Below are 17789 nucleotides of genomic sequence, written 5' to 3' on the forward strand. Positions count from 1 at the left end.
CAATGTAAGGGTGAGAGTCTAACGACGCAGTTAAGAATAGTCAAGAATAATGGCGCACTTACGGTTTTTCTTAAATAAGTTCATATTTTATTGTAATTTGATTTTTCTAGTATTCTCTAGTCCTGTAAATATATCTTTACAAAGTGTAAACGATTCGTTAATACAAACTGCATTATATTCTTTGAATGAAAATTCACCAACGCATCATACTTATACTGGTGGACAATTGATTAGTGCTGAAAAATTGGTAAGTTATATTATTAATTGATATTATATTTTAAACAATATATAACTAATAATAATTATATAAAGTGTAGTATAATTAATTGTTATTTCTTTATATGGATAAAAAAGTGAACATTTTTAAAGTACATAAATTTAATTGTTTAATGTATGTGTAATTAATTATAATTTATATTTATAATTAATTATATATTACCATGCATTTGTATCTACTATAAAAAAAAACGCTTTTTATCTTTTTTTTCAGGATGAACTATCACACATTATATATAGATTAACATTTAATTTAAATCCCATTTGTAAAGAAACTGGAGAATTTTGTCCCACAGAAGCATGTACAATTAATCTTAAACAAAATGAGTTTAATAATATACAAATACAAAAAGATTCTATTCAATGTACATATTTGTATCCTCAATCTTCTCAAAGTAATGAAGTACTAGAGCAAAATAAAAAGCCGAATTATGAAAATCAGGAATCTCTGGCTAATTTAAATAAAGAAATTATAAAAAATGAAAGTACTACATCAGATCAGGGAATGAAATCTATGGGAGATCAAAATGATCCTCAAATCATATCTGCTAAAACATCTGATTCTAATTATTGTCCTGGATGCCCGTACGACTTGAATACTCATCTACCTGGATTTCTTGCTTTTAATAGACAAATTGAAAAACAAATGGACGAAATTCTATCTAATGATTTTAAACATATGGTAATTGACATTGTTAGAGCAACTCGTGCAGTTCCACCTTCTTCTAACATAATAAAATATCAACTTTGGGTTAAGGTTGGCGAATCCTCTTGCTTAAAAAATGTATTGACTAGTATATCGAATTGCACATTACAATCTAATATTCCAATCAAAACCTGTTTGATAACATTTGAAGAACAACCTTTTCAACACGATACTCGCCAAATAACAAAGAATAATTGTACAGCAATTAGTACTAATGACTTTAATAAAGCTAAAAACCTACTAAATGAATCATACATAATAGCTAAAAATGATGCTTACAAAGGTTTGAAGAGTGTAATAACAGACAGCTTAACGCATACTTTAACTTCTAATGCTCAAAATGAAGAATCACTTGTTACAGAACATTCGTTTGTAAAAGTATTAATAAATAAAACTAACGATGAAGAAAAACCAGAACACTTTACGGATAAAATCAAAGAATTTCAAGAATTCTTAGAAGATTTTGACATACCTATTAAAAAAAATGTTAATGCTGATAGTCAACAATCATCAGTTAATGATAAAGAAATAGTATCTGAGGAAGTATCAATACACAACAAAGATGACCAATTAAGTAATCAAAACAATATTGATTCAAATCTATCCTTTGATAAGACAAAAAGATCTTATTCGCCTGATATTTACGATGTTGCTATAAGAACGAAAAGACAATTAGTTGGAGCACCTTCTAATAGAAATGTAAATGATCCTGAAATAGTAAAATATGCAAATCTTGGTTTAAATAAATTTTCTCTAAATTTAGAAAGTGCGAATGAACCAATCATCGTTGAAATTATAGAAGCGACTGCTCAAGTTGTTTCTGGTATGTTATATAAAATAAAAGTAAAATTAGGTGTAAGCGATTGCCCTAAAGGAACCAAAAATAATTGTAAATTACAAAAAGGAAGTGATCTTAAAGAATGTTTATTCACTATATGGTCGCAACCTTGGATAGATAGAGGTTTTCCAAACGTTGAAGTAAATTGCAATCATGCTGCACGAAGTAAACGAAATCTTAAAGGTGCTGGTTATAGTCAAAAAATGTTAGCTCAGGCAGAAAATATAAAACATGAAAGATTATTCGAAGAATTTATTGTTAATTTTAGTAAAAATTACTTATCTGAACAAGAAAAAACACATCGTTTCAAGGTATTCCAAAAAAATCTTAGAATTATAGAAAGATTACGAAGATATGAACAAGGTACTGGAGAATATGGAGTTACTATGTTTGCCGATTTAACACCTAAAGAATTTAAAAAACAATATTTAGGATTGCGCTCTGATTTACGTTTAGAAAATCATATACCAATGCCACAAGCAAGAATTCCTGATATTGAATTGCCCATAGAGTATGATTGGCGTCATTACAATGCTGTAACACCTGTGAAAAATCAGGGACAATGTGGATCATGTTGGGCTTTCTCTGTAACTGGTAATGTAGAGGGACAATATGCTATAAAGCATGGAAAATTACTTTCATTATCTGAACAAGAATTAGTGGATTGTGACAAATTGGATGATGCTTGCAATGGTGGATTGCCAGATAATGCTTATAGAGCTATAGAAAACTTAGGTGGACTTGAATCAGAAATGGATTATCCATATAAAGGCATAGATGAAAAATGTTATTTTAATAAAAATAAAGCTGAAGTTGAAATTGTTTCTGCAGTTAATATTACATCAAATGAAACACAAATGGCACAGTGGCTAGTTGCAAACGGTCCTATATCTATTGGGATCAATGCTAATGCAATGCAATTTTATGTAGGTGGAATATCCCATCCTTTTAAATTCTTATGCAATCCTTATAATCTGAATCATGGTGTTCTTATTGTAGGTTACGGAATCCGTAGTAAGTGTTATTTCTATTTATATAATTTCGTATAAAATATATCATATTCTTTAATCAATGTGTATTTTTCAGAATATCCGCTATTCAAGAAAGAATTACCATATTGGGTGATAAAAAATAGTTGGGGTCCTCGTTGGGGTGAAAGCGGATATTATAGAGTTTATAGAGGAGATGGAACTTGTGGAGTAAATCAAATGGCTACAAGTGCTGTAGTTAAATAATACTCATTTTTGATTGAAAAAATTTATTCCGAAGCAATTAGGCTTTTCTGTTGGCTAAAATAATATTTTTTATTAATCTTATTCCTATTAAAATATTGTTATATTCGAAACTAAACCTTCTTTATGATACTTATGTTACTAAAACTAATTTTATTATATATGTTAGCATTACTTTATGAAATCTGTTAATTCATGAAATAACTAGTTAAACACTGAAATGACTAATTGAACTATTTAAATATGAAAGAAGGCAGAATTAAATACTTCAATTATGTTACATACTACCTAACTGCATATATTAACTTGCATATACTAACAATTATGAACACAGTTTTGTTACTAACAGGAAAAATGTTTAAAGTACAAAAAGAGATTAAAGCAAATAACTACAAGGATTGGTATAGAAAGAAAAGCAGATTATAAAAAACGATCAAATTTCAATTTCATTCTTTAACGATTTAACTGAAACGACGGTTTCCACGATTTAACTGAATTAAACAATTTAACTTTTTAGTTTTTAAGTATGAATTACAATTGGCTTTCAATTTAAATATTATATTAATGATAAGAAAATAAGAACATTTTCAAAATAAATATTACACATTTGTTATACTAAATTAAATAAAAATGTTGAAGTTTTTATATATGAAACATTTATTACATTTCCTAATAAATCGCAGATTGGAGATATTAATTTTTAATAGGAATAACTAAATTACAGCTAAATAATAACATTGAAAGAACAAACTATTCTATTGGTATTTTATGAATGCATTGGAATCAAATGATATCCATTCCTTTATTTACATTAGTTTGCGAACAATTTCACATACATTACACATTCTAAATCTTAATTCTGTTATTGGATAAGTGGTTTTTTTGAACATTTCAGCTTTATTAGACTAAATGTCTAAAGAGACAACTATGCCACATTGAGCCAACAGCAGCAAATATATATACTGAAATTTGCACCTTTGTTTAATATTTAAAAATTATGATATGTAAATACCAAAAGTAAAATTCTAAAAAGTGTTTAATCGAAAGTAAATTCACTACAAAAATGTTATATTATTGGTCTTTTTCAAATTGACATTTCAAACAAAACTAGATTTTTAATCAATTCATTTACATAACATTTTATATGACAGGTCTTTCAAAATTTTGTTTTATCAATAATAAATTATGATATATGCCCTATGAAAGAACTCTACATATATAGAAGTTATATATAATCATTAAAGTTTGTTAATAACAAACCTTTATCGGTTGTCAGTTTTTTTTCATACGATTCTCATTACATTGTAGCTGATTTCGGTTTATATGCAATATATATATATATTTCGTTTATCATTTTTATGTAACAGATGAGCGCAATGCCAAAATACCATTGTCATGGGAAATGTGATTGACGTCCGATAAGAGTTAATGAAAATATTTTTAATTCACCAATTTTAATTTAATACAACATATATAAATATAATATATATATATACAGTGTGTCACGAGAGTATTTGTATCAGACCACACTGTAAATTGGAAATAATTGATATTTGCTTGTAATGTAAAGTTTCAAAATTCTCATAGACAGAAATCTATTTTAGGATTATTAAACTTTCAAATTGATATAAATTTTATAGTATAAAATAATATTTTATTATTAAAGAAATATATAAGATTTAAAAAAATATAATTATTATTTTAGTTTGCAGTACATGGATTTGCATTTTATAGTGCCTTTATTTTATCATTTATATAAAATCATATTTCTTTTGAAATAAAATTGACGCCAATTTGAAAATTAAGTTTTAAGTTAATTTTTTAAAAAGTTTTATTAATTAAGTTAATAATCCCAAAATATATTTTTGCATAGAAAAATTTGGAAATATTATAGTACTAAAAAATATTGAGTGTTTTAAATTAACAATTGGTGTAAAAATATTCCTGCGTTTTGTTACATATTAAGTAGTATAATAACTGAATGAAAGAAAATTTATAAGATTATATTAAAATTAGATTTTGTTCTTAACATATACAATTTATAATAAATGCATTTTGCATACGTTGGATCGTACCTGTAAATATCGTACTTAAAAAAAAGTATTATTTTATATTTAATACCAAAATAATCATAATAATGAATATTTATGGTTACGATTTATAAACACTTCAATTTAGTTGACGTAACATTTGATTTGTACAAAAGAACTCAATAGCAGTTACATTATCAATAACTAAAGTTGGGATTTTTATAATTGAATATCTAAGCAAACATAATAATCTTTGTGCTATGTATACAAAAAATAGAGGGGGAAAGGGGAGATACATTAGAAATTATTTTGTTTTTATTTCATGTCATTTGAGTAAGCTGTTTCAATTTTTAACTATTCGACTTATGTCAAAAGGAATAGAAAGCGATTATAGCTTATTGCCGTGTCAAATGTAAATTTGTTAAATGTATGTAAAATAATTTGTATCTAATGAATTTATATGAAAGATGACAATGAAATTGAAGGAACATGTTTATAACTTGACGTGACAGTAAACTCATTAATAGGCATACTTTTCAATACATTGACTCATTTACATATCATTTAGAAGCTTAAGTGCATATTTATCATATTCAAAAGGCATTCATAGAAATACTCCAAAAGAAATAGCACTTTGGAAAGCAAGTTTAGTAAGTCCTTAGTAAATTTAGAAGAAAATTTACTTTTTATAGATAAAATTGATAAAAACAATTGTTTTCTTTTTTTCCTTTATCTCGGATAAATTGAAATTGAATGGAAAAAGTAAATATCATAAAATATACAACAAATATGATAACGCATAATAACTGCTTACACAAAAAATTTGGAATAATCCTTTAATAATAATTGTATGAACCCCATTGATTATAAGGTCCATATGCTTGTGGACCACCTTGTCCATACTGCCAGTTTTGATAATTTGCATAATTAGGATCTGACGGAGGCGGATATTGTTGATAACCTTGTTGATAACCTCCTTGACCTCCATATTGTCCACCTTGAAATTGCTGTGGTGATTGATAGGGTCCGCTTGGTCCACTGCTATACTGATAAGACTGAGAACCTACAGATGGTGATGGAGGTATATTTGACTGTTCTCCAGTTTTAACTTTCTTCGGAGGAGAAGAGTCACTATAATAAAATTTAAAAAAATAGGATATGTATTACTTTACATCAAATTTTTAATAATAAAAATGTTAATATAAATTGACAAATATATTGACAAATATATTGACAAATATATAAATAAGTATACTCGGTAATAGCTTAATAAATAGTTATATATATAGGGTGGGTCACCACATTTTACCATCTAGATTTACGTTATTATTATTACGCGTAGCAGACAATGTTTCACATGGAGTTAAATGGCTTTGAAAGGGGTTCATACTGATGGTACTTTTTCTTTTGTAGGTGGACGTGTAAAGGACATATGAAGGTTACTAATGTTTTTTTAAACGGAATCATATATTTTTTATTGCATCGTCTGATGCTCTTTCATATTATTTACAAAAAAGTATTAACCTATTTATGTAAAAAAATTATTACTTTAGGAGATATTTTAATTTTTATATCTATTTACAAAACAGGTTCAGGACATGGTCACAGACCATTTGCATCAGTACACTTTCTGAATCGAGAAATTAATGACTCATTAACGTCTCTTAATGTATCTGATGTTATTTTCTTGCATTCATATTGATTATCCATTTGTCTAAACCAATGAGGATTTTCCGTTGACCAATAATGGGCATTTCTTGAATTCACTGATCCATTTTTCGTAAACGTTGTGAACATAACATTGCTGAAAAAGTTGTTTTTTTGAGTAAGAGCCCAATTACAAAATTCTAAACGTTAATAACAGTCATTTGCGGTCAGTTCTTGAACTTTTGATACATGATATGAATGATATTTGTGCTTTATCAGTATGCGTAAGATGTTCTTGCGACTAATTCCAGCTTGTCTTTTGATTTCTAACTAACGGATGGATTTATTGTAACTGCGGCTAACACTGCAATTTCGTTTTCTTCACTTATTATTGTTTTATTATGAATTGTTTTTTTGCGTACTAATTGCCCTGTCTGGTGAAATTTTTTAAAAATATTATCAAAGGTACGACGTGATGGAGTATTTCGTTGAGGAAATCTATTGGCGTATAATATTATACGCTGAGCCTCCGACTACAATGGCCGATATGAGGGATCGTATCGTCAATGAATGCAAGAAAACATCAGATACATTAAGAGACGTTAATGAGTCATTAATTTCTCGATTCAGAAAGTGTACTGATGCAAATGGTCTGTGACCATGTCCTGAACCTGTTTTGTAAATAGATATAAAAATTAAAATATCTCCTAAAGTAATAATTTTTTTACATAAATAGGTTAATACTTTTTTGTAAATAATATGAAAGAGCATCAGACGATGCAATAAAAAATATATGATTCCGTTTAAAAAAACATTAGTAACCTTCATATGTCCTTTACACGTCCACCTACAAAAGAAAAAGTACCATCAGTATGAACCCCTTTCAAAGCCATTTAACTCCATGTGAAACATTGTCTGCTACGCGTAATAATAATAACGTAAATCTAGATGGTAAAATGTGGTGACCCACCCTGTATATATATATATATTAAACAAAAACAATAGTAATATTGTGTACTTTTTATTATCATCACTCTTTGTCTTCTTGCGTTCTTTAGCTTGCTTTATACATTTTTGGAATTGTTCATGCGCTTTCAAAACTTGTCGAATGTCAGGACTAAAATCTTCAAGAAATTCTACTTTGCGTTGTGCAAATAAAACTCTTTGTTCCAAATCAGCATGTTCTCTTTCTATAAACATATCCATATATCCGACAATTTCTTGCGTGTCAACTGGATTTCTCTGTAATCCCAAGTCTATTAATTGCAGATACAATCGTGGGTTATCTTTATCTTTTTCTGTAGCCTGTGAACAAATTATTTGAATAAACAAAAATAATTTTTTGTACATTAAATTTAACAATCGCAAAAAAAAGAATATAAATATACCTTCAATAATACTTTGATAGCTTTATCCACATCGTTTTTAACTTTACAAAGAAAACGAGCATATTTAACTGCAATATTGTTAGCAATTGTTCTATTTTTACTGTTGCTTATATAGTTTTCATATAATGTACAAGCTTGTTCTAAATCATTTCGTCTGCGTTCTAAATTTATTCTTCGATACGCTATTTGTAACATGTTAGGTAGTACATTATCTATATTTTCCAATATAATAGCAGCTTTTTCAAAATTACCCTGACCTTCCTCGAAGGTTGCCCATTGCAGATGTAAATTAGGTTTTTTTGGATGATGAACCATGCATGCTCTTGAATAAACATCTCTTATTTTTTCTACATTATCACCTTTCAAAGATTCCAGATAACGGACAAACTATAAATTAAAAATTATTATAACAGGTTTTGTCAATAAAGAAAGAAAAATGACTCATAATTAACGTACCCTCATCCAAAACTCATCATAAAGTGCACACGCTATGAGACATCTTTCAAAAAGAATGATGATTCTATTTTGATCTTTTTGTTCTATTTCAAAGTCTAAGTACTCCTTCCAATTCTTTAACTGGCATCTTTCTAAAGGTTTGACGTGAAAGTAGGGCCTCTTAATCTGTTATTCAAAGACAACATTACCATTTAAGATTGTTTTTGTGTTAACACATTGTACTCCGGCCCCGCGAAAACACGGGTTTCAAAGTCTATCGCTTGAGCGCCGGCTCCGTGATAATGCAGGATTCTTTTGTTTGGCCGCCTGCCTTCTCTTGTCATGATTACGCCAATCTGTATTTTTTTATACTGTCGAAACGAAACGTATACGATAGTTTTGTATATGACGAATATGCAAACAAAATTTAGTGTTTTACGAAAATGTATAAAATTTTAAATATTTTCTTCACCTACTCATTGGTCGTAAACAAGCGAATCATGTTGGCGCCCAGGTTTTAAGCGGTCGATACGGTGCCGGCGCTCAGACTTTAAATGTTTCAGATGCCACCGGCGTACAATGTATTAAGATATATTTGTTATTGTTAAAATGTATAAAATCTAAATCTTACACGAAATAACTAGATTAGAAGAAAAGCATATAATAGCTATTTATGCTACAAATGTGAGAAAGAATTAATACATTATAGTATGAATTTTATTTTCTGAATGAGCCGATAAGATGTGTTATATCTCAAGAGAATGAGTGGGAATTTGTGTCTAAGCGAAGCGAGAAAAAAGACGCGAGTTCTCTTGTGATACAACACAATCGAAAGAAAATTCTAAAAATTACCTATATACTAGATTTTTCATTTTTTGGACTTATTGCACACGTTATTTTATATTATTATATATAAAATACATAAGTTCTACAATCTTTATTAAATATAAAAAAAACACATTGTTTAACAATCTGAAAATAATTTAAATATTTTAATAGAAATCATTTATTTCTCAAGGAAATAAAGACACATTAGCATAATTATTTATACTGACTAATGACAATAAATGTGACGTTCGCTCATATACATAACTTCAGCTCGTGCAATAATATTTCATTATAGCACCCTGTATTATAATAATTCACTATATTTTAGTCATCGGAAATGGACCATTTTTCAACCACAAATCAACGCTAAAAAAGTGAACTTCTCGATTATAGATTGCATAAAGAATTTGATTATACACCTAATCGTTTGAATGCCACGGGTCTTTGTTCTTTCCCAATCAAAAATTGCCAAGTGGCGCGATAGCGTTTGTCTGATTCCGTATATAAAAATGCCAAGGAGTGTAATTGCGCTATTTTTTATTTATATATAATAAGTTTTAATTCTTTTGGTTTATTGTTTTTCATACCTATAAAGTGTAATATTACTCTAATTTTATCTTAAAACACATTGTTGACCGGCTATTTTTTTAAGAATTTGTTTCATGTCATCGGCTATTACTTCGTAATTGAATTGAAAAGTAACAAAATATAAGTAATTTTTAATAAATTTTACTTATTATTAGACTTTGAATATTTCTTCTTGGTATGATAAACAGTATAACAATAGTACAAAAAAATCTTTTACTATTGTAATATTTATTTTCGCTGCGCGTTTTCCTTTTAAATAGCGTGATACGAAAAAAAGCACATCACGAGTTAACTCGAAACCGGTCAACAATGTGTTAATTTAGCTAAGTCTGAACAGTAATCGTAAAGTCGTACATTAATAGAAACCGAACTTGCTTTAATTGTCGGATTCGCAGCCTAGAGCATTAATACTTTTAGACACAGGACAGAAGAAGCGCAATCGCGTCGCTTAGCACTCACTCAAACGATTATAAACTAATTATTTTACAAGAAGACATTAAACTGGAGTACCAACGAATTTTAATGAACTTTAGTATATCAGTAATATACCTTTAAGGTATTATCGTGGTAAAATATTTTTATCCATTGGCCAGTCAATTTTGAAAAAAAGCATTAAAATTTTTGCTTTTTCTTATATTCGCGTTATATTTTTATAAATTTAAGTATTTATCAAGTGACGCGTTAGCGTAAGTAGTAGCTTTTTCGCTTTTAGCACCGGTGATTAGTGTTCAATTTTTCATGAGGGAATTTTTTTTTATAAATCTTTTCTATCCATAGGTTTAAAATTTTTTTTTTCAAAATACAGGTAGCTCCCTACCACACGGCATCCTATAACACTTTTTCCTTTCAAAAAAAGCTTTTGTACAACACTGTACTTCTACAGACGCGGCGAGGCTTACCGTCTTAAAGATAGTGTTGCGGAAAATATTTCTTTTCATCTCTATGGCCTGAAAACAAAAGTTTTTGGCTCATGGCTCTGGGTCTCATACAACACGGTTTCATACAACACGGTTTCACACAACACGGCATTTTCTAGGAACCAATCTATCGTGTTATAGGAAGGTTACCTGTATATAAAATTTCAACAGTAACAAAAAACAATCATATATATACTCTAATCATTAGTAATTTCATGTGTATATAATATTAATACCATTAACAGATTAAGTTTGCCTTCGTTAGCAAGAATTTTACAGCTATATTGATACTACACATTGAAAAAAAGCAAAAAACATGAGTTATTTAGGGACATTGAAATTTTATATATTTTTATATACCTGTTAAAAAATAAAATGTTAATTGTAATTTAAATAATCTATCTTCCTTTATTACTTGCACAAGATGTTAAAAAATTTATTGTTTCTAATTTTTTTGTAATAATTTTTATTCTATTTCCTGTACATAATTAAAAATGAAGAAATATGAAAAAAAATTGTTAAACTTACAGATAGCAAAAAATTATAAAAAAACCTCCTTCAAAAAGGATTGAACACTAATTACCGGTGCGAGAAGCGAGAATGCTACTATTCACGCTGGCGCGTCATTTAACCCATTCGAGACCACGACTTTTTTCGAACGCGGTTTTCCCAAGAGCCATTTTTATTATATTGTTCATTTTTAATAAAAAAAAACCTGTCTACTATGAAATAATTCGTAAGTGAATTCACATAAATAAGTTGATTAAACACTATGTGTGTTGCTGGCTCCTTAGCAAATTTTTATTGCGAAGAGCAAATGGAACACCATGTGTACAATGTGAAGTAAAATAAAAATAAAACATTAAAATTGCTAAACATTTATTTTAAAAATTATTGAATAATATAAAATTGTTATTTTGTCTTCAATAATTAAAAACAGGATATAATGAAAAGAAAATTTTAAAGAAATAGTAAGAAGTCAAAAGAAATAAGTTGAATAATGAAGAAAATAATATAAATGACAAATAAAGTTTTAGAAAAATGTCTAAAGTTAATAAAATAATGCAACTCAGTAATAAAAAAGAAAATATAATTTATAAATAGATTTTTAGGAAATAGTACACTTATTGTAAAAATTGTACTAATTGTATTTTGATATTTTATAAAAATGTAGATTTCAAAAATTCTAATAAAATTTTCTTTTTTTTTGGGATGCATAAAACCAATGCCGGATTCTGTTACTCTATACTTTAAAGATAATATTTATACCAAAAAAGTCTGATCTCGACAAATATTTTACTTGAAATAAATGATAACAGCTCATTATTATGATTGCACACACGGTGCGCTAGTGGTCTCGAATAGGTTAATAAATGTTTACATTTAAAAAAATATAACACGGATATAAAAAGAAAGCAAAACTTTAAAAGCTTTTTTCTTAGAATTGGCTGGCCAATGGATGAAAATATTTTATCACAATAATATCAAGGTATATTACTGAAATACCAAAGCTCGTTAAAATCCATTGGTACTTCAGCGTAATGTCTCCTTGTTAGAAAATAACGAATAGTTAATATATAAGACTGAAATTTGATCCATATTTAAAGTTTATTTTTCTTTCTACTACAATGCTCGTAGTTATCTATTCTCATATTTTTCTATACTTTGAAAACCAATGTTCTGTTAGTCGTACTGTTCTATCGGGTCTAATATACGGATCAAATTTCAATTTCATATTTTAACTACTAGCCTTTCGCGAATTCTTATATTACCTAATTACTTCTTTTATACTTTAACACTTTGTTAACCGGTCACGAGTTAACTCGTAATGCGCTTTTTTTCGCATCACGCTATTTAAAAGGAAAACGCGCAGCGAAAATAAATATTACAATAGTAAAAGATTTTTTTGTACTATTGTTATACTGTTTATCATACCAAGAAGAAATATTCAAAGTCTAATAATAAGTAAAATTTATTAAAAATTACTTATATTTTGTTACTTTTCAATTCAATTACGAAGTAATAGCCGATGACATGAAATAAATTCTTTAAAAAATAGTCGGTCAACAAAGTGTTAACAAGTTAGTATAGTTATTTCATGGTTCTGTTGATTATTCCATGACTTAACGGATTCATGTTTTAATGATAACATATTAAATAAATTATTATAATAATTATATGTTAATTGTTACAATAGAACAACTTACCCCTTCTTCATATGACCATCTTGCAGCCACAGCATTAACATTAGCTTTATGCATTTTACGTCTACTACTGATAATTTTTTCTCTAATAGCACGTGTCTCTTCATCTGTAGGTGGCATTTCATGAGGAGGTGGTTCTTCTCCTGGCGGTGCATCGTCCGCAGCTGATGCCGAAGTAGCATCATCTGCTTTCAAGAGAGCTTTGACTTCTGCTCGAATAGTAAGAAAATCATCTACACTTAAAATTCGATTTGGCAGATTTGAAGAAACAAACTCTTGGAAAGCTTCAAAATGAGAAATATATCCAAGCGTAGGAGTGCATAGTAAACGATCATACAATGCCGTTACTCTGCTCAAACGTTTGCCTTCTAATTCCCATTTTATATAACTTTCCCAAAGACGATCAGATCTGAGAATAAAAATGATGAATATAAAATTAATATAATATAACTTTCCATCCGTTATGTTTTCTTAAGGTCACCACTATAGAGCCCGAAAAAAGCTTTTTTTTTTGGGAATTTTTTTTTGCGAAAACTAAATGAGGAATAGAATTTCTTTTTTGAGGGTTGGTTAATCATATATTGAACTATGTACACAAATATTTTTATTGATTTTAGATAGAAAATGGCGTCGGTATTCGTGGCTGAACAAAACCCTGTTTTTTTTTTTTGCTAAAACGGGCGGACTCGTACCTGGACAACTATGAGATCTAGAATAAAAATCAAAAGAAATTCTTAATCTATGTACTATTATCTTGAGAAGTACATATGGATTTTTCCCTAAGTCAAATTTTGTGAGAATGGCGCAACTTTGAATAAAAAAATCGACTTTTCGACGAAAAAAAATGTAGAAAATTGTTTATAAAAAAAAATTTTCATTCAATTAAAAATCGGATATGTACTTCTGTAGATAATACAACTATCAAACTATCTTCAAAATTTCAAGTCAATCGATTAAATGATGTGAAAAATGTAGTTTCGAGAAAAACGCGTTTAAAGTTTTGTTATCACTATTCGAGGTGCTTTGAGACGCTTCGAAAAAATAAGATTTCCCCATGTTAAAAATATTTGTTTGTTTCAGGACCAAGTGCATAATGTTTTTAGATGTCTAAAGTACACTTCTAGCTAAAAAAACAAAAATCGATTTTTTGAAAATTCTATAGTGGTGTTACCCCTTAATTGTACCGGTAATTATAACAATTAACTTACTTTCTTTTCATAATTACTGATACAATTGATCTTACTTACCTAAATTCTAATCCACATGCTTGAATAGCTCTTTCATATTGTTCACGTAGTTTATCTTCATCCTTTTCGTAGACAGTTTTGCAGTGATTGATGTAATGTAACCAGAGATCAACGCTGAGCGAAATAGCTTTCGAACCTTGGTCGAATACCTGTAGTAATGATTGGTAATCACATTTTAGAAGAGTTTATAAATAATCTGACTGACGCCGGGTAGTCTTATACCTATATTTAGCTTTTGTTAAGCATTACGGTTTTTTTTTTTAGTAACGTATACTCACATACCGTACGCGTACTGTAAATAAAGATTGATATAATTAACACTGAGATTGCAGAGCATTTTGAATTCACCTTAAATTCAAGGAGTGATCCGTTCTGGGTGCCTCAGTGTCTTCCGTCACTCATTCTTGTTCCCTCTCTGGCACGTGCACATCCTAAGTCTTTGTTTCTGACTTTGACTTAACACCCAACCCAATCTTACTTACATTAAGTAAGCTACCACATCTTATGCTTAAGTTACAATACTTTTTGTAGTAAGCTATGTGTACAAATGCTTACAAGTAAATATTACACACAATGTTTTGAACGATAATATATCGTAAATGGAAATAAACTAGCCTTCGTGAGGTGACTTACGTATCGCACGTAGAATTATCGTTATTATCGATATTGATAAAACAATAATACGTAATATAGCATTATAGATATCACAGAATAATTAAATAAGTAGCTATATAGTAAACGAAGAGTCGTATAGGTGCCGCAAGACGTGCTAGGCTGTTGGAAGGGAAAACCATATTTACGTGCGTGCACACTGCCCACGCGTCTTCCTAACTCGAGCTATTTTCATTAGATTGCGTTAATTAAATGATATATCATAATAAGAAATATATATATATATACATATACATATACATATACATATATATATATATATAAACCTAATGAAGAAATATACGAATTAACTCACCATTTGGACATTTTCGGGGTTGCCCTTCTTCTTCTCGTAATCAGCAAACTTCCGCCAGTAACCATAGCAATAAGGGTACCGTTCCAAAAATTTTGTGTATGCTTCACGTGCTGCCTCTGCGTCGTTCTAAAACACGTTCGTGTATCTGTGTGGGTATTTATTTGTGTGTTGTAAACTTGTATTATAAAATAAAATTAAAAAATAATAATAACAAACGAAGAAAGAGGATACAGAAAGCGGTAGATAACAAAAAAAATTGATATCATTGTCAATACCTCTTGATCAACATATTGGAGAAGATACGTCCACCCTGTAAAATCAGATGGGTCTTCATTGACAGCTTTCCAATATTTTTCCAATTCAGGAAGAGTTTTCTTTTTTGGTGATGCTGGCTTAATATCTTGTTTATTATCTCCAAGTTCTGCTTCATTAGACAGTGCTACTTTCTTAGCAGGCGTTTCGTCATTATTTTCAGAAGTTGGAGAACTTGGATCATATTCTCCTTCTGCATTTAATTTCCTCTTATCTATAATTGTAAAAAAAAGTAATTAAAATCCATATTACATATAAATATAGGTTAAATAATTGTTTTCAAAATACAATTTACTGACTTCCTCCTTCCGTTTTAACTTTTTTTTCCATTGTTTTATTAACGGACTTAATACCACTTTTTCTTTTCTTTTCACTGTCCGGTGGTAATTCATCTTCCGATACAGATTCTGTTTCACCCAAATCAGCAGGAGCAGCTGCTGGTAATTCTTCATCAGAAACTGCTTCCGTTTCAGGCTCCTTACGATGTAAAAAGAAAATATGAGAATCTAATGTTAATATATTAAATTTGATATAAGAATTTACTATAAAATTCTGAATTACCTTAGCAGATGCTTCATTGGGCAATTCATCTTCTGAAACTGCTTCTGTATCTGGTTCTATTTTTTTTATACCATTATCGATTTGAAAGCTGGACTCACTCATTTCAGAAATTTCTAAATTTGAAAGTTCTATATTTTCAGTTTCCATTGCATCAGTATCCGGCTCCACTTTATCCACAATATTTTCTACAACTTCTGATATTTCTTGTTGTGAATCATCAACTTCCATAACTTCAATACCTGTATCGACATGACTGATTACATTTTCTGCTTGAACTCCATCTGTATCCAAAATTTTGGTCACTTGTGTTATAGTTTCACCATCTTCTGTTACAACTTCTTCAAAATCAATCATCACTCGCTGATTAATCATTCCATCATTACTTAAACTTTGTCCTTCCATCTCAATCTGTGTAGTTTCACAAAGCATGTCTTCCTTGTCCATGCTACTCTCTTCTATAATTATTGTATTGCATTCTGCACCAGAATGTTCCTTCTGTAAAATTATCATTGTTTATTTTGAACGTTATAAAATCAATATAAGTATGAATATTGATATAGCTATTATTGCATACCATTAAATGTGTAGCTTCTTTGACTTTAAATGAAGATAATATAGGCGGATTGGGAATGTTATTTACATTTGGCGGAGGAGGAGTTTCTAATTCGGGCACAGTCACCTCAGACTGTATCGTTTGATCTATTGTCACTTCGTGAATGTTAGTTTCTCCAGAATCCTCTAATTCTAAATGTAACATTTGAGTACTATCATTGTGTCGCTCAATTATGATATCATTTAATCTTTGCACACCATTTTCAGAGAGATTGTCTACAACTTGTAGTACGTGAGATTCCTCCTACAAAATAAAAACTTTCATCATACTAAACATCGTATTTAACCAATCCTATATCGTATAGTAAGAACGGACTGTATTTACCATAAAAAAATTTACTTTTTTTTGTACATACCTCGATTTCCTCAATTTCTGGAATTTTCTTAGAGGAACGTGTAGCTCTTGCTAGAAGCTTTTTCACTGGTGGCTTTTTCGCTACTACAGGTGTTTTTCGAGCACGACTAGACTTCGTACGTTGTACTAAAAAGAGAAAAACAATTGAATATGATTAATATATGCAATGAATGAAACAAAATATATATATATATATATATATATTATATATGTATATACGTGACGCCCTTTGCTCAATGGCGGTACATAAACGATTATTACTGCCGGGTGTACGATGCACTTTTTTTTATCTCAATAGATCGTAACACATAGAAATAACATATCTAATATGTAGAATAATTAATACTGCCTTAACCAAACTTATTGGAGAAGATATTAAATATATTTATACCTGGTTCAGATAAAGTAACCTCGGTTTCATCACCACTTGCAGAGGACATCTTTTATATTTTAACCAAATCTCTCTAAAATGTAAAGCGCAAAATTGAAACACAAAATGGCGACATGAAATCACTTTAGTAAGAAATATATGATACACAGATCATAGAAATTGTAAAGACGGCAGATAGATTTTCGCAGTGTTATATCTTCTTGCGACCAGAGCAAATGGAATGACGCTTTCTAGTAACAAATGATCACGTGACTC

At 29.2% G+C, this 17789-nt stretch overlaps 2 protein-coding genes across 2 annotated transcripts; one reads left to right on the forward strand and one right to left on the reverse strand.

Annotated features, from left to right (window-relative positions):
* Positions 1–49: 49 nt before the first annotated feature.
* On the forward strand, positions 50–3697 carry LOC107072309 (uncharacterized). The gene is made up of 3 exons (XM_015332120.2): positions 50–247; positions 491–2834; positions 2907–3697. Exons 1-3 carry the CDS (start codon positions 50–52, stop codon positions 3053–3055), a joined length of 2691 nt encoding a protein of 896 aa, XP_015187606.1. The 3' UTR covers positions 3056–3697.
* Positions 3698–3835: 138 nt separating this feature from the next.
* Positions 3836–17713, reverse strand: Prp39 (pre-mRNA processing factor 39). The gene is made up of 13 exons (XM_015332125.2): positions 17535–17713; positions 17145–17269; positions 16751–17032; positions 16177–16671; positions 15915–16092; positions 15579–15829; positions 15304–15429; positions 14337–14485; positions 13093–13498; positions 8574–8738; positions 8118–8504; positions 7748–8034; positions 3836–6213 (listed from the first exon to the last, which is right to left on the reverse strand). Exons 1-13 carry the CDS (start codon positions 17581–17583, stop codon positions 5919–5921), a joined length of 3195 nt encoding a protein of 1064 aa, XP_015187611.1. The 5' UTR covers positions 17584–17713; the 3' UTR covers positions 3836–5918.
* Between the last annotated feature and the right edge of the window lie 76 nt (positions 17714–17789).

This window comes from Polistes dominula, unplaced genomic scaffold (genome assembly GCF_049000335.1).
Source record: "Polistes dominula isolate Pdom_NZ unplaced genomic scaffold, Pdom_raw_medaka contig_624, whole genome shotgun sequence".
Lineage (NCBI taxonomy): Eukaryota > Metazoa > Arthropoda > Insecta > Hymenoptera > Vespidae > Polistes > Polistes dominula.

Coding starts and splice junctions, on each gene's coding strand:
- LOC107072309 (XM_015332120.2), top strand. CDS start 50: ATGGCGCACTTACGGTTTTTCTTAAATAAGTTCATATTTTATTGTAAT. Junction 248..490: donor TGATTAGTGCTGAAAAATTG/GTAAGTTATATT, acceptor CTTTTTTTTCAG/GATGAACTATCACACATTAT. Junction 2,835..2,906: donor TGTAGGTTACGGAATCCGTA/GTAAGTGTTATT, acceptor TGTATTTTTCAG/AATATCCGCTATTCAAGAAA.
- Prp39 (XM_015332125.2), bottom strand. CDS start 17,583: ATGTCCTCTGCAAGTGGTGATGAAACCGAGGTTACTTTATCTGAACCA. Junction 17,033..17,144: donor CAGAAATTGAGGAAATCGAG/GTATGTACAAAA, acceptor TTTATTTTGTAG/GAGGAATCTCACGTACTACA. Junction 8,035..8,117: donor CTATCAAAGTATTATTGAAG/GTATATTTATAT, acceptor ATTTGTTCACAG/GCTACAGAAAAAGATAAAGA.